At 36.7% G+C, this 27,100-nt stretch overlaps 1 protein-coding gene across 1 annotated transcript in view; it reads left to right on the plus strand.

The window, feature by feature from the left end:
* The window catches only part of LOC140322411 (lymphocyte cytosolic protein 2-like), a 63,274-nt gene that overhangs the window by 14,440 nt on the left and 21,734 nt on the right, over window positions 1-27,100 (plus strand). The window contains exons 4-12 of the mRNA XM_072398982.1: window positions 8,401-8,464; window positions 11,212-11,289; window positions 12,173-12,192; window positions 15,510-15,535; window positions 16,796-16,879; window positions 18,064-18,085; window positions 19,499-19,511; window positions 21,789-21,906; window positions 26,407-26,465. Coding sequence (XP_072255083.1) covers window positions 8,401-8,464; window positions 11,212-11,289; window positions 12,173-12,192; window positions 15,510-15,535; window positions 16,796-16,879; window positions 18,064-18,085; window positions 19,499-19,511; window positions 21,789-21,906; window positions 26,407-26,465 — 484 coding nt within the window. The remainder of the gene's footprint in view (window positions 1-8,400; window positions 8,465-11,211; window positions 11,290-12,172; window positions 12,193-15,509; window positions 15,536-16,795; window positions 16,880-18,063; window positions 18,086-19,498; window positions 19,512-21,788; window positions 21,907-26,406; window positions 26,466-27,100) is intronic.

Consider the following 27,100-nt stretch of genomic DNA (forward strand, 5'->3'; position numbering starts at 1 on the left):
ACATATCATCGTCTGAATAGGCCTGTGTGTTTGCATAATCAAATCATAATCATGCTCCCTGAAGTTAACTATTTTCAAAAGGAAATTTAAATCATATTTTATACATGGGCATTAACACATTCATTGTCCTCACTGTAATCCTTTTAACCAAGAAAATATAATTCCAATCAATGATGCTTCCCAAAAATCTAGTACCCACTTATAGAGTTTTGTGTATGCCTAACACTTTTTATATGGTTAGTACACATGCCGTTCTTACCTAAGCCAATATTTATTTTATTGTAAATGGCAAATGCATGTGCCTAAAACTGGAAAAGTGTTAATACAGCTTTGCTCATCTACAAAAACGTTCATCATTACATTTCAAGAGATGAAGTAAAAAAAAAGGAAATGCAACTGATTCCTTGAACCAATCCCAAACTGACCATGTCATCTTTTTACTGTCTGATCCTCATCCTCTGCGACAAGCTGCTGCATGTGCTGAATTTCTTCCAGCTCCACCCACAATTTATCATAGTGGGGGCTGTTGTTTATTTCCACATTCCACATAGTCCTAGTAATGTAGAAAATCTGTTTTAGCAGATTTTATTGATCCTGATATCACTGACAACAGGGTTACTTTAGGTGAATTTTGTATGGCAGAGCCTGTAATAGTGTTGTAGACTTGTATTATCTTATACCAGAGATGCAGTACTTTAGGGCATTCCTACCATGTATGTATCATTGTGCGCCTATGAGTGTGGCATCGCTAACATCTGTCAGAAGAGCATGAGGATATGCATTGCAAGTCTGCAGGACATAAATACCATCTGGAAAGGATTTTGTAAATTGTTTCTTGTGCATTGCATTGAAATGCTATTTTATGTGTCAAACCTACTAGATCTTCGGGGCAGGGTCCTCTCCACCTGTATCACTGTCTGTATTAGTCTGTCATTTGCAATCCCTATTTAATGTACAGCGCTGCGTAATATGTTGGCGCTATATAAATCCTGTTTATTAATAATATTAATAATAATAATAATAATAATAAAATGTGGGTATGTTGTTGTTTGAGGCCTGGGCAAGAATCTAAACAACTGAGAAATAACATGTATTGGTCTATCGTTCAAGCTGGCAATGGTCTCAAAGGCTCTCCAGCTCCTACCTATAGTAGATGTATTAAGTTTGGAAGATAAAATGGAATATAAATGGCCATGTAGAAACCAGGAAAATGGCCTTCTGGGTGTCCGGATGTCAAAGAAGGGCAGAGGGGGCGCAGGTGCTTTCTGAAGCATGTTGTGGACATGCTGATTTTCTTTTGCCGAACAAGAAGGGAAGTTTTCGGCTTCCATAGCAGGAGGAAATGTGGGGTTGTTGAATATTGGGGTGATGGGGCTTATTTTGGTAGGGATGTGACCTGCCCTAGTTAAAGTATCCCAGACCTTCATCAGTCCAGCAGTGGGTGTTGATATTGGAGAATCTATCGATTCAGGGTAGCTAACAGAGATCTTTGGAGGAAAGAGATTTTTCCAAGAGCACCCAGCTCTTAATATCCCTAATGTGGAACCACTGCATTATGTGTACCAATAGGGCAACTCTGTAGTAAGAGCAGATGTCTGGGACCCCTGCACCTCCCTTGGGTTTAGGTCTATTTAGATATTGTAGTGCTATTCTGGGGCAATTTATTTTCCATAAAAAGTTCCATCATGATTGCTGTAGTTTGCAAGTATAACGTTGGTACATGTATTGGAGCTGTTCGGAAAATATCTAGCACTCTGGCTAAAATGTTCATTTTGAGGTTGTTGAACCTGAAAAAAAAGCATAGAATCATATTTTTCAAGTCCGCTTGTAGCTTACTTAAGAGTGGCGCATTGTTATACTGGAATAGTTTGGTTGTGTCTGCTGTGAATAATATTCCTAGGTATTTAGCTGTGTCTCTGCATTGCCAGAAGAATGTATTATCTTTGATCAATTTATGTTGTGATTGTGTACTGATGACATTGATTATTCAGATTTATTCATATTCAGGGAGGGAGAGGTGGTTTATTATCATCTTAGAGAACATGTTTGCCTCACCATTGATTAATGAAATTGGTCTGTAGTTTGAACATATCGAGTGGTCTTTGCCAGGTTTGGGGAGAACGGTTACATGGGCCTCCAAGCTTTGGGCTGGGAAGGAGGTGTCATTGGCAATAGACAAGGAAACCCTTGTCAGAAATGGCAAGAGATTGGCTGCATGCAGCTTATAAAATTCGGGGGTGAACCTGTGAAAGGCCTAGGCTCTTGCCTGCGGGTGTAGTCTTAATGGCCAATGACACCTTCTCCTCTGTAAATGGGGATTCCAGAATGGCAATAATGTTTGGGTCTAACTCGAGAAAAGCTGTAGATGTAATGTAATAATGTAGAGATTGAGTAGGTGTGGAGGTGGGCTAGAGGTTGTAGAGGTTCAAATAGTATTGTTGGATTACAATATGTCTTGAGGTATAACTGTCTGTTCTCCTTGAGCTTTGGGGATGGTTGGAATTTAAGTGGTTTTTGTTCTGTGGTGGAGCCTTCTCACTAGCAGTGCTGCATTTGTCCCCATAGTGGTAAAAATAATTGCGGATTCTCACTATATTTTTCATTAGATTTTGTGCACAGTTCACTATGCCTTTTTTAGTTGGGCAAACATCCAGTTGGCATAATGTATTCTTTTAGTCTCTTTTCTACTACATGTTTATTTTATTAGTCAAACCTAAACAACAAACCAGAATCTAAAGTCAGGTTTAGACTGTTTCTAACAGCTTAGAAACACCTGTTTACTGAAAGCATAAGGGTCATCAAAACCTTCAAATCCAAACCGCATGTCACACATTTTTTTGCCCCATTAAATTCATCAATATTGGTGAGTGTAAAAACAAGTGTAAAAATGCGATGGCAGGGGGACTGTGGCCAAAGTCTGCACTAGGGGTCTGTTACTGGGGTTTGTCACTAAGGTCTACACTGAAAGTTTTTTTACCTGTACCTCTTTAAAGCACACCTAATATACAGTGATATGTAAACATGCACATTTTTCCCACCAGGTGGAAGTGGAGGGTCTGGTTAACCATCAAGGAAGTCTGACCCCTCACTTGCTCCTGGGTTTCTGGCCTGCGGTGGAGGTGCTTCCTGACTGCTCCATGTCAGCATACAAATGGAGTAAATCCTGTCCCCTCCTACTCTCAACTCCTAACTAGATAATATGTCATACACCTAATGTTCCTTCTTTTTCATCTCGTATATTTTCTGCACTGGTGTAGCCACCTATAGTATATCTCTGGGTGTCCACTGCCCAGGTAAAGTCCCCTCTGTATGGTTTCTAAAAATCACCTTGAGAGGAGACCCACTGCTGGTCCCTCAGGGCATGGCATGGTGCTTGATACCTTTAAGCCACAAAATAGTCTCTCTATTTGTTTGGATCATATTGTAAATTCTGGAATTCTCCTAATGAGTATGCTGGTGAGAAACTTCAATAAAAACGTTTTATCTTTTATGTATGCCATGGGGAATCTTGTATGTGGAGCCACAGACACAATATGTGAATAAATACTTTTTCCTTAAAGGAGCAAACTTGCGGCAGGAGCACTGTGTGTAGGCATACAGTATTCAACAGCAGGTGTTCAGATGTGTCTTGTATTGCAGTGCAATGTGTCTGTCAAGTTCTGGGCTTGCTGCAGATCTCACACCTGGTGAAAGATCTGAATGATACAAGTAGATCTGTTCATGGTCTGTGTTATGAAGCCATCATTCAACATAATGCACATATATGCAATGCTGCCAATGACAATGTTTTTCTATTCTAAATGCTGTAAATCAAAATGTTATTTATCTGGTAGAAAGAAGTAGGTCATGTGGAAAACACCTTTTACAGATGGATGCGGCCCACTAACCAGTCTTATGGTTTTTCGATTGGGCGAAGAAGAGAATAAAATTAGTAAATTTCCCTAAATGGGAGATATTATTAGGTGAATGTTCTTTTAAGGAGTTTAATGCTTAATAGCCTCCACAGTGTGGAATACATGTAACGGCAAGAGTAAAGAGTTACCAGCCCTTGAAGCGACTATACACAATTTGTAAAGGTGTGTACATGCAAGTGGTAAAGAAATAACAACCCTTAAAGCAAAACAAACCCTTAAAACACACCTAACTTTTTATAGATACAGTAATAAAATGCATACCATGCTGGCAAAAATTACCAAAGCTTTTTTACCCTATGAGAGTTCTTCCATTAGCTGTACCTACTCAGGTACTTAAGTTGTTACAGCGCAAGATGTTTGAGTTTATTTGGGGGGCAAAATGACCAAAATGATCTAGTCCCTAGACAGGTTATTTTTAACTAAGAGTATGGGAGGCTTATCAGTACCAAATTTCAGCTTGTATTATAAGGCGACCCAGGTAGCTCCTTTTCTAATGTACTATGACTGGAATCATACACCTAAATGGGTAGCCATTGAGAATGCAGTGGTAGCACCGCTATCGGTAGAAGCTCTACTCTGGGTCTGGGGTATGCAGAGGCGCTGTATTTCTAATCCTATATTGAAACATACATTGCAAATTTGGAACTCTTTTAAACAGGCAGGAGGAGGCTTTATGTCTCCTCATACCCCGGAAGCTTCAATTATTGGGAATCCGATGTTTCCCCCTGGCATAGAGGAACCAAGGCGTTTTGCTTGGTGAATGGAGAAGGGCCTGTACAAAATTCATAATTTCTTAAATCTATCTGGGATACTTCCTTTCAGAGAAATTTGTGAGAAGTATGAAGCCCCCCGAGGCGGAACTATTTAGGTACCTACAAAATAGGCACTTTGTCCGATCTAGATTGGGATCAACCACGGGTACTTAAAATATGACATGGTTTGAGAGATTGTGTGTAAAGGACTCAAACACTAAAGGAGTATTATCAACTTTGTATAATAACTTAGTTCAGATCAACATGAATACTCCAGCATATACAACTAAATGGGAGGCGTATTTGGGTGAAACCTTTCAACAGGAGGATTGGGATCAGATCTGGCACACAATAGCTAATTTTAGTATTAATGCTTCAGCGGTGTAAACTAATTACAAACTAATGATGAGATGGTATATGGTACCATCCAGGCTTGCTAAATTTCAGCTGAATTGTACGGGTAACTGTTTTAGGGGCTGTGACGGAATGTAATGGAATGCCCCAAAATTAGGAAGTTTTGGATGGAGTATATCAAATTGCATACACCATAGTGGGTTGTTCTTTTCCTAAACAGCCAGCTGAAACACTTTTGAGCCTGAAACCATCCATTTGTACAATGAACCAATTTAAATTATTACCATATTTGTTTACTGTGGCCAAAATGGTTTTGGCCAAGGCTTGAAGGTCTACAGTCCCTAATATACAGCAAGTTAAGAATAAAATGTATTGGTCTTTAGTGAATGAGAAGATGAGGGCTTTGTTGACAGCCTCGGTCAAACTAAATTTTAAAAAATGTGGTTGCCATGGCACGAATATTATATGCCTATGGGGTGGGATCAGTCATTGTTGACCATATAGTTATTTCATCAGCAATGTTATTGCCTATGGAGCTTGCCTACCATACCAATCTCCTTTTGTGTCTTTGTTTTAGTGTTGTTATTGTTATATGTAGTAAAAGGTTCTGTTTAAGATTTATATATAAATGCTTCGCCAGATAGATGGTAATTATTGTCTTTTTTGCTTTTATAAAAGTGGAAATGATTCTTTAGCGGGTAATATAGCATAATGCAGTATGAATAAATAAATTGAACTCTAATTTCATGGAGTTAGGGGATGATAGAGAATGATCTACATGGTTACACATAATTGCTATTAAAAGATGAAATGTGGAGGAGTATCTCTCCCTCTTTATAAATCACAAAGTCACAAAGAAATATGTCGCACTGGAGCTTTCCTGATCTCAGGCATGCACAGAGGAAATAGCCAGGAGTCTTTCGGGATGCGTGACATAGGTATCCCGGGAGGCTCTGTGTTCCTATTCAGTCATCAAAAAAATAAAAAAGAAGAATATTTTTACTTTATATAAAAGGGTTGTCTACCCTTTTATGTAAAGTAAAAACTTTGATTTTTTTTCAATAATTTTACAGTTACTGCATGAAACCAGCATTATTAATCCTACCATCAAAATATACAGGAAAGAACTGTTTTTCTAAAATGCTGATGAAGCCATCAATTTGCTTTAGGTAGGAATTTCCGTCTTCTCTCAAGTGTATACACTGTAATGTTGTCTCTTACCTGGTGATCCTGCCATGAAGGTTATAGTACAAACACTTCAAGTTATAAAGTAAAGCTGCATACACACTTGCAATTTTTGTCGTTGGAAAGGATCTTTCACGATCCTTTCCAACGACAAGGGGCTGCAAGATGCATGAACGATGCTGTACATACAGCACCGTTCATGCTCTATGGAGAGGGGAGGGGGGAGAGCGACGGAGCGGCACCCTGCTGCGCGCTCTCCCCTTCCCTTTCATTACGATCGGCTGTCGTCCATCGTCCGTGGATCCGGCAGGTCGGTCGTCCGGACGATGGACGACACCGACTGTACACATGGAAGATTTTCGCCCGATAATTGGCCGATGCCGATTATCGGGCGATAAAAATCTGCCGTGTGTACGTAGCTTAAGAGTGCCATGTTTCTGTCCCACAAATGCATTCCAGCATTTTCACACTATCACACGGGGTTCCATCACCGACTGTGGCCGGTTCAAACACATTACATACAGTGCAGCATGGAACAATTGTATAACAAAGACTAGCCAAGTCAGAGAAGGTGGGTAGCACACCATACCAGCCTTTTTTGGTATGAAGATTTTTTTGTTTTCTGACCACTTTAGCCCAGAATAGAATTGGTCTGTCGCTGCCAGCCATAGTTCTCCCTTCATTACGCCATGTATATTTGTGATGTTTCACAGAGGAGAATAGACCTTGATCTTAAACAGACCATCTTAAGAGCTGGTGAAGCTGATAAACCTGCCATTTTAATCTCAGGAGCCAACGAAGTTTGGTTTTTGGTAGTTTTCGAGTATTGATTTAGTATTGATTGTTTCCAGAGATCTCAGTGTACTTGAGATATTTACTGCAAATAAACAAAGGTAATGAAGAAATTAGGACAGAAAAAGCAGGGTTTTTTGGCACTCATGTATGTAATAAAATCAAGCATTTCATGTTAAGTGTGACCCACTATATATACAGAGGATCCCTACTCTTAAGAGTTACATCAGACGGCTTCTTCAGGGGACTTGTGGGGATCGTTATAAGCTGTACATAAAGGTAATATATAAGAATATTTGAAATAGATGTACACATATACAAAAAAATGTACTTTAAGTTAAGTGCCAATACAACAATGTAAATGTGTATAGTTTGTTATAGTAAATTTATAGGCATTTATGCAGTAGGGTAAGTGTATATGGGTCATTACAAAATAATATAAGTAATTGTTATTTTTACAATTATGATACAAATTGTCAAAAAAAAGAAAATGATTCAAAACAAACTTTTAGCGTTTGTATATTTATGATTACAGTTAGTAAATAAAAGATGTATGTGTGTATGCCTGAAGAATGTCTTACATGAATGAATTAGTGGGTGTAGAATATGTATATTCTGTGGTGAATGTTCAAAGTCAAACATGCATTTAAAGATATATAAGGATGAAATTCATATACTCAAATGTAAATACAATATTGTTCAATTATGTAGCACAGATAAATCAATAAGGTGCCACATACATGAAGTATATGTTCAGCTTAAGTCCCTCTGTCACTTTAGCAAGTTCACATTTTAACAAATCTCTCTATGTATAGAATATCTAATTTTATATAAAAATACTAGCAATACTAGATTCATATAATTTTACAACATTAAACAGTATTTACTTTTACCTGGCTGTAAAAAAAACAAAAAAACTTTGCACTATGAATGTTGAACATTGATCAGCAAGCTTTCAAATATTCTCAAAGTGTTACCTATTTAGTATATTTATATCTATCCATTGGCAAGCCTTTGAAAACAGATCTTTGTATCTTTTTTACTCATTTTGAAGGCCCATTCAAGCATTGGAAACTGTGTTCAATATTTAAAGTTAGGCACATTACATCATTTTTTAGCATCCTTTAAGGCAGCCCATGGCAACACACAAAAATGTCTACAAAATAACACGCATCATTTTTGCCAACACAAAGTATCACAACTAGTGCACACTAATGTGTTACAGTATGTTGTTTAATCTGCATTCTCTTAGTGTGTTGGTGCACCACACAGCACTTCAATGCAACATCGGTGGATAGCAGTAACACCAAAAACAACAGCATGAATGTTGTAATAAATGAATATTTTACTGTTGTTCAGCCACTTTCAACTCCAATGAAATGTTAATTCTTGTGGTTTTTCAGTTTCCAGGAATCCAATCATCATTGACACCCGAAGAGAATAGAATTAAAAAGCAAGCAAGATGTCGTACGTTTTTTTTTATTTCATTTTTTTTATTATTCTAACATTTACTATGTACTCATATAAAAGAACTTCTAGACTTATACTGGTGTTGCCAAAACTCAAGAAGTTTTTTTTCACATATGTGAACTAAAATATCACTGCTGTCACAAGGGAGTCAAAGCAACATTACTCCAAAAGAGTATCTTGCAGTTTAAGGTCTGATGCAAATGCAAACAGAAATCTAAAGAATAGGGTCCACAATGCTTACCTGTAGACTAAAGTATGTTGATGCCAAACAGAAACTGTCATGCACAGGGAGACAGGACCACTAGGGGGTGCTACAGCTTGCACAGGGGTAGTGTGAGCGCTGAGAAGGGCCAAGGTGCAGGGTCTAAGCAAAAACCAGGTCCTCTAAGCAAAAACCAGAGCCTCTGGTGGTGGGGATGTTGCACCACTGGTTACTGCCAGGTTGCGGCCCTTGGGCACACCAAGGTGGGCAAAACACAGTACCAAATCAAAAAGCAGAAGTATAGTCGAGGAAGGCCAGGTCGAGGCAGGCAGCAAGTAAGAGAGGTCAGGTCACATGCCAGGGGTCAATTGCCAGGGATCCAAAAGACAGACACCAGTGACACAGGGGCCACTGTGGGAGACACTGGAAGCAACAGGAGGCACAGGTGACTCAGGGATATCCACAGACAGACAGGAACACTGGAATAGCACAGGGAAGTTGGCTGGGAACCAACCGACTGGACAATAAGGGGTTAACGCAAGAGCTGGACAGAGGAAACACTGAATTAAGCACCAGGTGAACAGGAGCTAGCTCAATGGAACTAGGAGCTCCGCACAATGGAGACACGTTGCACGCAGACTAAGTGCAGTATGCGAGCTAGCTAAATAGCCAGGGCTGGACAAGAGGCTATTTTTGATTGGCCAGCGGATTGGATGGAATCAATTGGGCCTGGAAATGGAGGCACACCCAGTGTCTGCCCGCATACACAGGAGAGAGGTGTCTGTGCTTTAGTGAGGAAGAGGTAAGTGTGACAGAAACACAATGTAGACAGGTATTAAGGTAAAGAGCCAATAGTACAAAGTCACCCACAGCATAAGTAAAGTTAACCCTAAACTAAGCACTTTGTGTGTGAAATGTGCTAGGGCTTGTTATCTTGAAAGGATTAGCATTAAGCTCCTGCTTTTTAAAAATGTGTCAAAGGCATCAGTTTATTTTTAATCGTGTATTTGTACATCTACTACAATAAATTTTAATGCATTGACGCACTGCTCTTCCTAAAGTGTAAGACTTTACTCATGCAAATAAATTGCTGACTTGGGGTTAGCCCAAAGGCACAAGTGAAGCATACACATCCCTAATCGCCCAATGTGTTCCTTTACCCAGGGTCTACTTTACAGCTAAAGATTCTTTATCAGTTGTAGCATAATTCTGTTCATGTTACTTTACATTCTTACTGAGATAGAGCACAGGATATGCTTCACCCAGTGATACAAAACGATAAGTAAAACGTTAGTAATCTGCAATTTCCAGGTCTCATTAGTAGGGTATTGCCAATGTTGGATAGCCTAAATTTTGTTTACTTGAAGTTTTATTACACCCCTACCAGTACTATACACCAAATATTTTGCTTGTTCAAGGTCAACAACTTTTGTAGGATACACTGAAAACCCAGCATCTCATTTGCAAATTGTTTTGCATTTTTGCCAAATTCAAGGCCAAGTCTGCACTATGGATGATAATATCATATATTTCCATTGCCCTGTAAAATGTCACTGGGACATTCTGTAGCCTGTACTGCATCTTCCACAAGTGAAATATCACTATTTTACTTGTGTACAATTCTCTTTTCTTCATGATTACACATTACCAGCACTTCAAATTCATGATATTAAAATCAAATGTTCCAGATTAGACACCATAATTAAAATACCCCTAGGGAGTTTACAGGGAATTCTCTTATTTAAACCTGCATTCTGCATTCCACAGAACATGCCCTAGAAGGTAAGGTAAATATCTTGACTTTCTTAATCCTACCTCATTTCTAGGCTAACTACGTGCAAAATAAATCATGCAAATTGGATTGGAGAGGGTAGGGCTGGAAGTGGAGTTCCTGTTTCCCTCTCTTAAGTTAGGGTACATAAAAAGTTAAGACTCCATGCTCTGTGTGAGAGATCTCAATGGTCCCACACTATCACTAAGTTCCAGTCACTAACTTTCATGCTTACACAGTGAAATAGTTTTTGTCAGGAAAGTGCTAATACATATAGTGCTGCAACATTAAAAAAAATACAAACTGTTTATTGTTTATGTAGCCTTACTTAACCAAAAAAATGCTTTACAAACTTACATTGTGAGGAGATGCAGTAAAGTAGAATTGTAACACTGCAAACTGAGAAACAAAGCCTGTGTTTATAATGAAGAAGGTTTCTAAAACATTAAAAATGTAATGATTGTTTACCTCAAGCTAATCTTTTTACATGTCTTGCTAAAAACATTCATGAAACTATAGTTTATTTAACTGTAATTCACCTATTCACACCAACAGATCAACTGCCTCATTTTTGATGAACACTCTTGAATTTAACTTTTAGTATATAGTTCAGCTACAATGTTACCCCGATTTCAATAGTTACTGATTTAATCTGTTATCTGAAATGACTTACAGTATTAGGATATTCTATATAGCAGCTTGTCTTGCTTAATAGTCATAGTAAAAAGGTAACAAAACTAATGTACATTTTAACTGTACAATTTTTTATAGCATTTGCTCCAAGTATCGACAGAACAAAAAAGCCAACATTATTATTACCTTCCCAACCAGGAACGTCTAGTGTTTTAGGTTAGTACAATAACTGCATTTTCATTTTTAAGTTACTGGATCCTAGATTTATTCCCATTTTCATCATTCTCTATTATTCTCATTATTCGTATTGCTTTTTTATCTTGATATGTTGAAGCAAAATATAGCATATAATTTATAATTTTCTAATTCTAAATAAATGTATAGGTGATAATGGGAGACAAGGTTCATGTTTGGGCAGTTTATAACATTTGAGTTATATACTGTATATGTCTTTAACATGCTGCTTGTTCTGTTTTAATGTGCACTACTATACCATTTTAAGTGAGTATGTGGTTTTTACAAAGTTATTGCTTTACTGAATACACAGCCTACACAAAATAAAAACTGGTATGCGTGCTTGACAAGACAGTCTCTGAATAGGTTATTATCAATGATCATGGGTTTTTTTTTGTTTTTTTTTTTATATCAGCCACTTGTACCGGGTAGCAAAAAAGGGGACTGTTTGCACTGCCGTGCATTTTGTGATGGTTTACATCAGATACTGTAGCAAACATTACAAAATCCAGAAGACAGGTCCTGCCCTCTTGTGCACATGTACACAGCGGGGAACACTTCTATTGACTGGTTTATGTCACGAGCATTTACCTACTTTAACAATGAGGCATAAACTACCCTCTTCCACTTCTTTTGTCTCCAGACTATATTAATTTTTTTCTTGTTCAATTCAAAATTTTTATCAATGTTAATGGATAATATAATAATTAAAATCCCACAGTATGTGGCCAGCGTAAGATTGCTTAGAAAGTAGAGTCTTACACAGATGGGATTTAATATTGAAATAATCTACAGTTTAAGTGTTTTTTCCCTTTTCCAGATATTTTTTTTCATATTTACATATGTTAATATATTTATTTTTTAGGAAAAAGTGAACCTGTAAAGGTAAGTATACATAGAAAACTTACATTTTGTAGCTGTTTTATTCATATTGTTATATTAAGCAAGCAGTAGTTGACTGATAATGCTTTGATATTTTATTAAAAAAACACCATCTTCCCTTTCTTGTAAATATTTGCTTTTACAACAAAAGTATTATTTGCTTTTATTAACAAAAGCTTAAAATAAGAAAAGAAAAGGAGGTAATCATTTTTATAACATGAAATGTTCATGTGTTACCCAGGTACAAGGAATACCATTTATTTATGTATTACTACACAATTTAAAGAATTTGTATTTACGTCAGTGTACTGGGAAATCAAGAGCTAACAGTGTCAACTAAATGTTCAATTGTGTTACCCTTGTAGCTAATCAGGAATATATGAATTAAGATCAGGCATTTCACATATGTGTATTTTACCATTTCTTTCTGCATTCTCTGGGTGGACACAGTAGACCACTAGAGTATATGACTTGTTGTTAGGAGGTTTAAAAACAAAAAGGAAAACGTTTGACCTCTTTACCCACCTCTGCACAAGAGGTCAGCATCTCTGGCAAAAAGTTTTTGTTTTAGAATTAGAGTGAGGTAGGGTTAGAACTGTCTGCTTTTTTTGGTATCTGGACTGGTCTGGTATGGTATCTGGGTATTACCAGTCTGGAAATGAGAAAAAATATAAAACAGGGACATAAACAAAAATAAATCTTCTTTAGTGGAAAATGGAAATGTTGACAAAACTCCTGCAAAAGTAATACAAAGTAGATAATATTATATAAAATAAAATTATTTTATTCAATATATATATATATATATATATACACAAAGTAAAAGAAAATTAAACTTTTGCTAACATAACATTTAAATACCTTTAAAATAGAACAGAACCATTTATCTTCTTCTTCTTCTTCTAAAAAAAAAGTCAAGCTGCCTCATAGTACAGTACCAGATATAAACATTAGGTCATAAGCCATATCTTGATATTCATATCCCACCAGCTTAAAAAGGATGTCCCATATAGTTATGTAATATATATATATTTAAACCTTTAAACAGGAATAATTAGCATTACACTCCCTAATACATACCTATGTGCAAACAGGTGGCAAACAGGTGGCAAGATGGTCCTGTTGGGATTTCAGAGTTCCTATTTTAAAATCCTGTAAAAGAATCATCCAAAGATCCTTTCCAAGAAAATACCATTGCTGGTCCCTACCTTTGTGGAGAGTGTATCCAAGATAATGCCTATCCTACGGTTAGGGTTTAAATGACAAGGTTATTAATATTAATATTATTCATAATAATAATACTAATAAATAGGATTTATATAGCACCAACATATTAGGCAGCACTTTACATTAAATAGGGGTTGCAAATGACAGACAGATACAGACGACACAGGTGGAGGAGAGGACCCTGCCCCAAAATTCTTACAATCTAGGAGGTGGGGAAAGTGGAGATATGGAATGGTGAAGGTTTTATGGGAAAGAAGAAAAAGGGTAGGCAAGTTTTTCAAAAATGGGTTTGAGTGCTTTTAAATGAGCAGAAAGTAGGAGCAAGCCGAATAGGATGTGGAAGACCATTCCAGAGAGTTGGGGCAGCTCTAGAAAAGTATTGGAACTATTGGTGTAATAAGGTTATGAGTGAGGAAGTCATTAGTAGGTCATTGGAGGAGCGAAGAGAGCGGTTAGGGTATTTTTTTCTTTTTTTACTAGGTCAGAAGAGTAAGTGGGACAAGAATTGTGGAGGGATTTGAAGGCAAAGCAAAGGAGCTTGAATTTAAATCTAAGACGAAATGGAAGCAGCAGAAGATGAGTGGTGGTAAGGATGGATGAGTATGGCTGCAGCATACATAAGAGATTGTAGAGAAAAGATCCAGGTTAGTGGAATACCAGAGAGGAGGATTTTAAAGTAGTCCAGATTAGAGATGATAAGGACATGTACAAGGAGTTTGGTGGTCTCTAGGGACAGGTAGGGGTGGATTTCAGAGATTTTGCGTTGAGATGTACAGACATAAAAAGCAGGAGAGTGAAGGATCAGACAGATAGGGGGGATTTAACAGACTGGGGAGGAGGAGAGGTAATGGAGCCAGCAAAGAGTACAGGAGGAATGAAACATTGTAGCAGATAACTGTGAATCACCGGAGTACATTAGACAATGTGGCAAACAGAAGTCCATGTGAGTGGCAGCTGTAGTATGGGATGTAATGGGGCTATTACCTTGTTGAGTTGAAGGTGTGGGATAGGATGAAACAGAGGGATGGCTTGGTAAAAAAGGCAGTTCAGGATGGCAGCCCCAGAGGTTGTGTTGGAGTCAAGGTGGATACCTAATGATACTTAAGGTACTTAAGGTTGCCCTTTTACCATGACTATTTCTTCTACGAATAGTGTCTTCTTTTCACATTGATTAGCAAATCATTCTTCTGCTCTTTTACATTTTTTAAAAACAACTCTCATTCTCTGGACAAGGTAAGAGTAGGCAGGGTCTACCAGAACCACACTGATGCCTCTTGTAGAATTTGTCATACCTTAAGGCCCTCATAAAGGTTCTCTGTCTTCTAGTATGACTTTTGCGCATTTGATAATTTCACAAGCATTGTGAACTAAAAGTCAGATTTCTTCTTTCCCTCTCCCTGTTCATTTATTTACTTCTACCTTTAAGACTTGTAGAGCTGCCATCTAGAAGAAACACCCTTATCTCAGGCAATTTTTTTTTGCCTAAAAAGTTTTGTAGGCAATTGTGTAATCATCTAGGAAGCCCTTTGTAACAAAATGGAACCCTTGAATTTCTTTCACATCTCAGAGAACACTTGGTAAACAGCAAGGTGAGGATTTAGAATAAAGAAACACATAGGTAGTATTATGTGGGAACAGTATTTGACCAATTTAGCTGCTCTACCAATCAAAATATTTTTTTCTAATAATAATAAAATAAAACAAGTAAAAATAATAATAGCCAGAAAGAAAAGCAAACAGTAAAAATGTAGTGTTCTCTAACGTTTCAGATATTTTAAGAAATGCCTTCTTTTGGCAGTCAAAAGGTAAAGGACTTTCATGTGGGCCATTATAAGAAGGGCCCCCTTCACTGCTAGTCACAAGGAACATGTTTTTGTCTATTAGTGGTCAGTGGGAAGAATTCTGTGTTTATTTTGTTTCTCAATGTACTATTAAAAAAATGTATTTTATGTTGATTGAAAAAAAAAACCCTTTTTCATTATTCATTAATTGTTTGATGCATTATTAGTGTTTGGTTCGGTTTAAACAGCTAATATTTATATTTGTTTATAAATTTCTATTAATAAACATTTTATTGTTTTTTTCTTTACTAGGCTACTACGTTACCTGCTATTATAAGGTACAACTAATTTTGGGTCATAGGAACTGGACATATTTTCTAGTGGCATTAATACTGCAGATTTTCATTTTATAAACTCACTTTATGGTTAAATATAGTACAGTAGTATAGTATAAGTACTAAAAATAATGAATCAGGTAAAAGTGAACAGTCTCCCAGACAGAAATTTGCCTGAAAGTGTATGATAAATAGTGTTGGTCGAATATCTCACTATTCTATTCAACAGCTATTCGATCAAATAGTAAGATATTGTTCGGGTGATCGAATGCCAAATTCAAACACCATTGAAGTCAATAATGGGAGAATTTCGGTTATTTTTAGGGACTATTAAGGGCTGCAAGAGCAATCAGATTGCTCTTGCAGACCTTTACTAGTTGTATGTTTTCTTGGATAGAGTTTCTGTATCCAAGAACACATATTTTCCAGGAAAAAAAAAACTCCTACCTGCTTCCCTTGATCCAGTGGCATCCTCAGCGATCACCGGCTGGCTTCTGCATCGCATCCTTGATGTGATGCGTGAAAAGTCAGTATTTACTGCTTTCTCATGCCAGGAACCACTGACTGTGGCGGTCTCGCGCATGCACAGAATCACACGCATGCGGAGTGAGATCAGCCATGTTTCTACCACTCTACGTTACCCGATCTTGCACCTGCGCAGTGCAAGATTGGGTGGTGTATGAAGAAGAACCCAGAAGAAGAGCAAAGAAGATGGCAGTGCCTGACACTTCCTCTGAGCCGTGCCGAAGAAGGATACCGGGACGACGTGGGACCCAATCGAACCTGAAATGAAACCTCCCGAAGGATTGACGGATCTGTGGGATAAAAGGTAAGTGCATTTTTTTTTTATTCAGAATTTCGTTCTGCTTTAACTATTAACAGGTGTTCTTGAAAAATCATCTACCCTCTAGACATGCTGAGAAAAGCTATTCCAAATTTTTAAGTTCATGTCAGTTCAAGGGAGCGCTGCTGGCAGATGTTCCTGGCACAAAGTAACTTGAAGGAGAACAGTGGTGATTGGGACAGATTTTCCAACCTATTGGGTCAATGTTTCTAGAATAGGAAAGTTACATATAAGCCATACACAGACATATATGAATATTACAAACATACGTATAAGAATGCTGCATTTATTTTTAAGAAAAGACATTGATGCAAACAATTGTTTTAATATTTATTAATATTTTATAAATATGTCTTAAATGATATTTTTGTTAAAAAGTATAACCAACCAATTAATTTGAAAAAAAATTTTTTTTTCAGGCCATCATCATTAGTAAAACCAGACCCACTAAAAAAGCCTCCCTTGCCAGGTCAATTTTCCACAGTAAAATCAAACTTTTCAAGGTAAGTAGCACTTTAAAAAATAATGGAATTTAAAGGATAAAGATGTCTGGATTGGAAGAGCACAATTTTATTCCACTACTGCTTTTAGATGAATAAAAAAGGAAAATTTGTCATAAAGATTGAAATTGTCATAAAGTAAGAATAACATTCTGATTCCATTAGTTTGCTAAAGTTATAGCGGATTTGGACTAATCATTTTTAAAAATGAATGCATTGCCTAGCTTTTCACTATGGTCATCGGAGTTACAATGGCTAAAATTGGGGCCCTTTATAACAGTTACCTCAATATTGTTGAGGGAAAAAATTAGAGGTATTGGAAAAAAAGTTATTGGAAATTGTACATTGATTCTGTCAAACCTTTGGCAATCAACCCATTTGCTTCCCTGTTTTATGTTTGTGGGTGTTTATTAAGGGCCTTGTTTTTTGTTTTTTTTTTATGATTTTTTTTGTGGTTGATTGATCACTTTTAGAAGCTTCCCCACCCACAGCAAACGTTTTTCTTGTTGCATGTATTTGGTTCCCTTTATATTTTAGGCATGCAGCATGTGTGGCCAGTAAAGTAGGCTTTTACGTTTTGATCAGGTCATGTGTTTTTTAACATGGAGCGCTACCTCCCAAATTGGCTCCAACTTGTCCGCCAGTGTTGGGGAACAAGGCCTTCTTCCCACATTTGTTTCCCTAAAAAGGAATATTAGGTTGGATATTAGGATATTCTCACAAAGAGTTAAAACAAATAGAAATTCAATGAAAATAATCCTTTTACTGATTCATCAGACAGCAGAAATACTATGCCCAACTATAAATGATATGTCAACCATAGACACCAGTGGGGTTCTATTTAGAAAAGTGGGAATCAGACATTCCCTCAAATATTTACTCCATTTTCCAGGTCTGTGTGTTTCAATCACAGTAAATGATTTCCCGCAGGGAATGTTTGAGGGAATATCAGATTCCCAGGTTTATAAATAACTAAAAAACTAAAATAACTGCAGTGCACATTTTATGTTTTTTTTTTTTTTTTTTTTGGGGGGGGGGGAGTAGGGGTAGTGTGGGTTTTATATAAGGGCCATTATTTAATTTGTGAACATTTTTTTTTATAAAAGGAGATAGACACTGAATTCTTTATAACAGATTGATTGAACATTTCAAGTCTTTGTTTAAAATTATTTTTTCCAACTTTGTAGGCCATTGGCACACAGTGAATTGGTAAGTAGTGGTTGGTATTTGTAATTTATTATATTTATAAATGCTCATTGTAAGCAAATTTAAAGATAGGGATTATTTTTATTAATTTAAAATGCCTGTTTGCCCAGGATAATTTATGCATTTGTTTATATCAGACTTTGATAGGGACATGCAGTAGATTTCAGTTTACCTTCAACATCTGTGCATATTTTTTACTGTTTTCACTATACAGTATTAAACATCCAAAAAAAAATAATATTAACCATTTCAGTTATTTATACTACCTAAACATTGGGCATTCTGAAATAATATGTATTATTATATTGGAAAAGCCTATTCTTTTCTGATTGAAGACCCTCAAATTTTTTATAGTTCAAGGGGAGGGGTGCTACCTAACCCTCCTTACTTCATTCTCTATGGGTATTTATTTTGCAGCAGCTTGTCCAGAACCCCCCAAAAAGTCACAATTGTCCAGGATTTACCCATAATCTAAGGTACAAAACTTAGGGAGCCTTCACTTGTGCACCCTGCTTTGGCACCAACAAGAAAGTATAACCCAACAGGCTATAGTTGGCTTAAAAGGAATAGAAAGTGCATCACTGAGACTGCATAAACAAAGCAAAACCTTCTTAGAACAGAAAGTATTTTCATGAGTCATTCCTTCCCAATTACTAAAAATGTTACGCTTTGCCAAACAAAATCAAATTAGTAAACAATGTGTGTAGGGAAGACAAAGAAATGGTTTGACATACAAATGAAGTAGTAATTTTACATAGCAAAGGGTCTCTATAGAGCTTTAGAGAGAATGTAGACAGAGCTTGGTGAAAAGCCATATAGGGGAAAGACCAATATTTGTTTGCTAAAGGTAGGATCTTACAAGGGAAGGGTTAAGATCTGTGCTAAGTACTAGAACCACACAGTAAACAAAAAAGGATACTGCATGTGCTGAAGAGGATAAAAGGTAAATCCCAATGTGTGTGCTGAAAACGGTATCTCAATGGGAAAAGACCAATGTGTGTGAAGACATTGCTGGAGCAATGCATCTAAATTCAAGACTCAGTACATAATCCTCCAGTGACAAATTAAAAAAGAATTTAAGCATAAAAATATATAAGATTTTATAACGTATCAATTTAGACATCTTTTTACATTCCACTTCCTTTCTTATGTACATTCAGTTCTATGATATACTCTAAAAATATTAGGAAGTTTTAAGAAGTTATTCAGAAGTTAACAGATTCTGTGAAGTTTTGTATTCATCCACATTATTGTAGTACTGGAAGTATATTGGTAATCATTCATCAATTTATTTTGTTTCCAGGTTAAAAAGCCAGTGCATGAATGTAAAAATATTTGGAAGGGTCAAGTTTGCATTAACTAAATTACTATTTTTAAAAAATAGTTCTGCAATTTACACAGTATTTTGGTTTGCAGGGTGATGAAGATGGTACGTGACAACAATTTTATATGTAATTATTTCAGTATAAAAAGTAAAGTATATATTTTTGTAAAGACAAAAAAGGTAAGAGTTTCAATTTCAGCTAAAACTGTAATGTGCCTAGCTAAATAACTTTTTTCAATACTGTAGTTGAGGAAAAGAGAGAAAGAAAGAGGTTTGAGGCTCTGGGTAGTTCTTTGAAAATAAATGCGTGTATTGAAATGTTTGTATTCAAACTTTTTTTGTATCTCTCACACTCTGCATTTCTAGATGTACACACAGGCCGCTTAGTATGCTAAAATACCTTATGCCTGAGGAAGCCCACTGTGGCAAAACACGTCGGATTAATGTGCTATACGTTACGGTCACAAAAAACTTTTCGTGTGACATAAATCACTTTTTAATAGTTGTCTACATGTATAGTATGTTGAACCCCTGTCCTGTAAATGTCTAACAGGACAGTGGGAAATACTTTATCTGCATGTACTACGATTTGTTATCAATGTAAAAAAGTTTGAATACACACATTTATTTTCAAAGAACTACCCAGAGCCTCAAACCTCTTTCTTTCTCTCTTTTCCTCAATTAAATTCACATGATACAGAGAGGTGGCTCACTAACCCAGCATCACTCTTTCTTGATATCAAAGGTTGTTGAGAAGTAAATTTTCCACATTTTTAATCATTTTGCCATCAAAATCTTAAAAAAAAAAAAAAAAAATAGTCACACTTTATATCTATTATTTTGTTATTTACCAAATAATTTTACAAACTTTTGTAATTTTTAGAGTGTTGTCGGGAGGTGCATGGAGCTAAAGACACTCCAGCTGGAGGGCCAAATTTATCTTTTGATGTAGAAAGCAACGACCCCTCCTTTTTAAAAAGGGATATAATATAAATGCCAGGCATTGCAAACTAACATACCATAGTCCAAAAATTAAACCTGCCTGCAGCGTGAGTTCACAGACAGCAATAATATCAGTTAGCAACAATAACAATGATATAGGAATAAGGGTAATGCAAATAAAAACAGAAAGGTAAAAAAAGACCTTAATGTGTACGTATTGTGAGATGTGCTTAATCAGTGGCCACCACAATTACTTTTTTCAATTTACAGTACTGCTTCTATATATGTTTACCATTATATGGTTATACTGTATGGTTATGCTGTGGTTTTAGCCACAAATCCTAACATGTTGTGTGGTACAGTATTGTAAAGAGGCAGTGCAATATCTAAAGACTAGTATCCCATACATTTTAGTTTGCAATTTACCAGGACACTCAAATTTATATCTATTAGTGATTATCCCAGTTTTAGGCCCCAGAGATTGTATATTATGTGCATTTCATTTTTCATTTTACATTTTTCAGTTGCTTTAAATAACCAGTGTATCATAGTCAGATTTTACGTTGCAGAGTTTCTGTTATCAGTAAATGCAAAAATAGCACTTAGCACCAAACTATTTGCTTATGAAAAAGTTAGAAATTATTGATCTTAAAGCTAAACTGGGGGACAAACTTGAACACAATATGACTATTCAAATTAAACTCTTAAAGATCTCCATTTACAGATTTTTTTTTAAAAACCTATGGATAATGGATTAACATAACACAACAGTGGGTAAACATTGCCTTTTGACATTCAGCTGGTACCAAGTATAACAGATGGGTGGCAGAATTTTCTGTGGAGAAATTTTTGTTTGATGATTAAGCCCACCTGGATCAAACTGTGTTGGTATCTGAGTAATCTCAGAGGGTGTCAGGCTGGAGAGCTGAATGGCTGCAGCTCTCAGGTTGCAAAACCAAGTCTATGGCTGGCTGGTGGCAATGGTTCCCTAAGAAGGGATCACCTGAAACATAAGTTGCATTACAGAATCTGGATATAATTTGATGTTCTGTGCAGCTCAACTTCTTTAATTTCATGCATCCATTTGCTTGCTTTATAGATAGATTGCTGAACTGTGTTTTGTTTTTTCTTATAAATATTACTTAGATATGAAAAAATACATTTTAGATTTTAGGTGTTCATCTACTTTAACATTTATTAAAATATGTATCAAAAAGTGTAAGTGTACTAATGTGGAATAAATGTGTCAATCTAAACATCTACTAAATAAATGTATATCTAGTTTCATAATGTATTATAAGGACAATACATCTTTTTTTTTTTTTTTTTAATTTAATTTAATTTTTGATTTAAATTTATTTTGAAATTATTTTTTGTTCGTCATTGCCCACAGCACTAAATAATTTTTGTTTTTCATTGTTTCTTGCCTGATGTTTGCAGGTCCCCATAAACTATACCCTCATTCTCAGTATTCCTCAAACACTTTTCCTTCTACATCACCAAAACCTTCAGGGAGAACCATCAATTCTGGATCTAATACATTGCCTATTACAGATAGGTATGTGCTACTTTAATTCTATACTATATAATATGAATTTTTTACAAAAACAATCATCTTGTCAAATGTGCATGCATTTTGTCAGTGACAGAATAATTTTTGGATGCAGTTACATTTTTTACTTTAAGCTCTTGTAAACTTGAAAAGGGATACTAAACAGGCTGAAAAAGCAACAGTGGCATAGTTGTGTTCATTACTTTAATACTGAGTGTCAATATTATGCTAGAAAAAATATATAAGTTAGAGATCTGAGAGGGAAAAAATGCTCTCTGTTAGTAACAGTTTCTCCAATAGAAAGTCACATCATGAGTCGGTAAAGCACATCAAATGCTAATGGGAATTTAGTGACCGAAACCAGGTAAGCTTTATATTGCCATCAGTCAAAAAGGATTTTCCTCCAACTGTACACAGTCTAAGGTGTTAGCAGGGGATGCTGGGATCAACACATCTCAGTTTGAATGTACACATCTAGAAGGAAACTTGGGATTCTGCTAAACTGCCAGGAGACTGCCGCGGAGTTGATTTCATTGCATGCATTCCTAAGGATGAATTACACACACAGCAGGATTTCTACAAAAGCCACCCAGGCTGTGGCCTAGAGCGGCATGGCTACTAAAGGACACACTTGGACTTTCCAACTGCACAGTTTTGGCAGGTACAGACAATTTCTATCAGCTGGGAGCTACTGTACCTACCTGCAAAATGAGCCAAAATCATCAACCCATGCTAAAGGCCTTTATAGGCCTCATGAACTGAGGCCTATAAAATCTGAAATTTAGCTCTTGGGGTTTTTTGCAATTTCTTTGAGCATTGCAAAGTCTTACTTACATATTATTGTGTTTTCCTGGAAACTCCTTATCAGATCATCTACCCAAGTTTTAAAAAGCCTCTGAAAATTTCTAACTGCCTTCAGTGACAATCTCACATCAGTACTCCAGAGTTACGAGGAAAGCAAAATTACTGGTTAGTATGATAACAACTTTACGTATTCTTGGAACTCTTCCTGCCATACCACCATCGGAACATAGCAAGCAATTCAATTGGGGGGGGGGGGGATATTTTAACAGAAAAAGTCAGTCCCGTAAACACTGCTGAAAAGATTTGATGATACCTAGAAGCTGTTTTTAACACAGAAGAACCAAAATGAGATTCTAGACTCAAAATTACATTCAACATGTGTTGGGTGAATTCCAGCTGGCTGCTCTGCAGATTGTTTCTGTAGACACCTTAGCTTTTGAAGCCCAGAACAATGCCGCCCATTTTGTTGAATGCACCTTAATCTCTTCCGGTGGAGTTAAGTCGAATAACGAATAGGCATGGCTAACAATAGTAATGGTTCTTGAGGATGCAGCAGAACTTCTTCTCAGACCAATAAATTATACAAACATTGTATCCACCAAAATGAAAACTGTACAGTAGGGTTCCTTTGCTGAAAGAATTCAAGAATTTGTCTGCCCGATGTGATGGCTGTCAAAAACACTGTCTTCCAGGTCAGCTTTTCTATTGGAGAAAGAAAAAGAGCTCTAAGCGCCAAGAATACATCCCAGGCTGGAACCAGAGGTCCGAAAAAAGTGGCTTCTTATATATTACAGTGCTTTTTCTAGGGAAGACTGCAAAAACTCAAAAATTTGGGTGGGAGTAGGGTTTAGACCCTCCCTTCTGAAAATGTAAGATAAATGGGAGATAGGTGTCTGAGAGCTTTAGGAGATGTGTTTCTGTCCAGGAAAAAATTGCACCTAGAAGAGATAAAGACTATTATTTCCTCTTGTTCTGAGATGTACAACTTGCCATTCTGTTGCCCATGAAAATGTACTTTTTTTCTGGTCATCTTCAACTCCAATAGATTGGATTCTGTGGAAGGTGGGATGGATTACCACCTTTGTGCCTGATGACCCCCACAGTAGGCTGTCTTTCTCCAATTGTCTTTCTCCAATTGTTTCTAAGATCTTGCAAGAATCAAGATATTGTGTAGGTAATGAAAAGGCATATGCCTTGTAGACACAAAAAAGCTATTATAGTCACAAAACCTTTGCTGAAGGTTGTTGGTGTAGTTGCCAGACCAAAAGGCAAACTGGTGAACTAAAAGTGGTGATTAATTTTTGCAAAGTGGAGATACTTCTGATGACAGGCAGCTATCAGCACATGTAAATAAATATCTGCCAAATCAATAGATATCATCCAATCTCCCTGATGAACTACCAACAAGTTATTGCATCTAAAAAGACTTGACCTGGACTTATGAGACTTATGAATTGAGATTTTGCGAATCCAGAACCAGGCGGAAAGTCCCTGAGGCTTTCTGGACCAAGAAGAGTCTGGAACAGAAATCTATGCCTTGCCTCTCTAATAGATCTGGAACCACTTGAGTCTTGCATAATTCCTAAATGTATGTTTTGTGTTTTGCAACTTCCAAAAGTAATACCTGTAAAAAATGGTATTTTGAATGGTTCAGTGAAAATTGTATTTAGTCGTCAGGGGACACTACTGATACCATCCAGGCATCTGGAAAATTTCAAAAGTCTGGCCCCAACCTTCCAGTCCCACAAGAAACCACCTGCCTTGATCAGAGAGACCCTGACCTTAGCAGTCCTAGATATGAGAGACTGGATACCATCCCACTGGGGTCAAAAGGACTAAGGAGATCTGCAACTTTGTTGTCATGAAAATTCTCTTGAACAACACAGCTAGGACGGGAAAACTATTGTCTTTGCCTCTGTGGAATTCGATCAGATGTTCTTCCTGTCTCCCGCTAAATTCTTTCTTCTAGCGGCTTCCAAAAGATGATGCTTCCATGCTTTAAAGTTGAACTTCTACCCAATGTAGGAGGCCCTTAAAGCTGTGCCTGAAAACCCCAATATTTTAGCTAAAAATCTCACTAGGCCTATTGCAGCTTTTTCTTCTGACAACTTTATTTGTTTTAGGCAAGGTATTTCAGTAGGAACATCAGAATTAACCTCCCTAATACTTTTAGCAGCATCCACCCAAGCCAATAAGGCTTGGGAAATTGAGGTGAGAGTAACTGCAAGGCAGCTAGCTAATCCTGCTGGAAAATAAATCTTCTTGAGATCTTAGCCAATAAATTGCTGCAGTCATCAAAAGTTAAATCAATATTGCTTTTAAATTCCCTGGATTTAACCTCCTCGTCCTGGAATGCTTCTTTAAAGCAGACTGCGCAAACTAATTTAGAAGGTCAGCGCCGCATGCCCTGCAAGAACCTCCCCCAGGGGGAATCCAATGAACGGATTCTTGCAGGGGAGAGTGACCTCCTCTCTTGTAAAATCCTGTAGAGAACTATTTATTGTCACATGGCCTCTTTTAGTGGCAAAGAGAACCAGGCTGGGTTGCACAATATGTCTCGATTTTCTGGAATGCTTCTTCATGGGACTTTTATCCCTGCAATAAAGTAAACACTCTCAGGACTTCAGTAGGACAACAATAAGCAGCCATACTCACCATCATAACTGTGTTGCCTACCTTTGCCACTGAGACTGAGCTTGGGGGGCAGGAGAGGGTGAGCATGGAGTTACAACAGACAAAGTATAAACACTAAAAATATGATCAAAGGATATGTAAAAGGCAGTCAATAGATTCTGCTTGTAGTACCTCCCCCTTCCCTTATTCACTTGTAGCCCTGTTTTTTTTTGGGGGGGGGGGTTATATGAGATGACCCACTCCAAACAGGCTATGATGCTAAACCAGTAGGTTTCAGGGAGAACTCTTCACTATGTAAAAGAGTGGATTTGGTAATGGATTTGGCAGTAAATCCACACAGGATAGGGCCTCTGAGAGCAGGGGACATTCCTTTCCTGGGAAATTAACCAGTAATCTAAATGAAATGTTTGGGAGCAGACCAAGAGGGGACTACAGCTATTCAGAGTACTGATAGTGTCTAAACTATAATACAGATAGGTTTACCTAATAGTATAATTACAAGGTGAATTACTTCACATGCATCTAATTACACAGACCTGTATCTGCTCAGCACTGTGCATAAAGTACTCCCCAAGGAGTCAGGTATAACTCTCCGACCAGACCTAATAGGAACACAGAGGACATTGGCAGTATGCAGTCCTGAACACAGTTGGCCTGATTTAATAAAGTTCTCCTAGGCTGGAGAACAGACTTTCATTAGTGAAGCTGGGTATATGGTTGTGATATAAATATAAATATGTGAAATGTGTGTTTGTGTATGTATATATATATATATATATATATATATATATATATATAGCAAATTAGCATTTATCCCAAGGGTTACAGGGTTACAGATTACAAGGTTCTTAGCAAACACATTTGTAGGTAAGACAGTCTTAATATCAGAATAGGTATTCTGTAGAATGTCCTATTTCTAGAAGTAATATATTGTAAAAAGTCCAATAATATAATGTTAAAAGATTGTGCATATTTCTTATATTATATTATAACTAAAGAAAATAAAATAAACCCACAGCTAAAAGAATTCAATCATTTAAGATGTTAATAGTGTGTGTTTAATACCAGCTCATTCACTGGAGGGTCACAAATGCCAGGAGCGCTATCAAACCCACCGTTTAAACCAGGTATTTACTTATTTTTAATTTTCTGTAATTTAGATACAGATTTAAAAATATTTTTGATCTATGAACATAATGTCTAATCTACAATTTTATGCACAAATTCAGAATCATTTTGTAAACTGTAAATAAATTGTTCTATAGTATTTGTTTTTTTGAAAAAAAAAATAGCACCAAAGATGGCCAATACATACATGCTCTCTTAGGTATTATGCACTCCTAAGGCTATCAAGACTAGACTGCATCTATTATGTGGGAGGAGAATAACATAATTAAAAAAAAAACAACAAAAAAAAAAACAAAACAGGAATTCAGAAGCTGAATAATGTACTATTTACCTTGTTATCTTTCTCATTAAAATACTTTTCCTTATCTCTATTACATTTAATAAAGGTGTACCATTTATGAAAAGATCTTAATTAATTTCATGTATTTGAAAAAAAGAAAATAAGTAGAGCTTTACCCTGTTTCCCCTATGATAAGGCACTGTGTTATATTTTTTGAAATGCCAAAATATGCCCTAGGTCTTATTTTCAGGGGGATGTCTTAATTTTCCATGAAGAAGACTACAGTACACATTTATTGTTGAAAATCACTCATGATCACTCGTGCCATTCATTGTCCCCTTCTGATCACTCTGT

The sequence above is a fragment of the Pyxicephalus adspersus genome, chromosome 2 (genome assembly GCF_032062135.1).
Source record: "Pyxicephalus adspersus chromosome 2, UCB_Pads_2.0, whole genome shotgun sequence".
NCBI classification, from domain to species: Eukaryota; Metazoa; Chordata; class Amphibia; order Anura; family Pyxicephalidae; genus Pyxicephalus; species Pyxicephalus adspersus.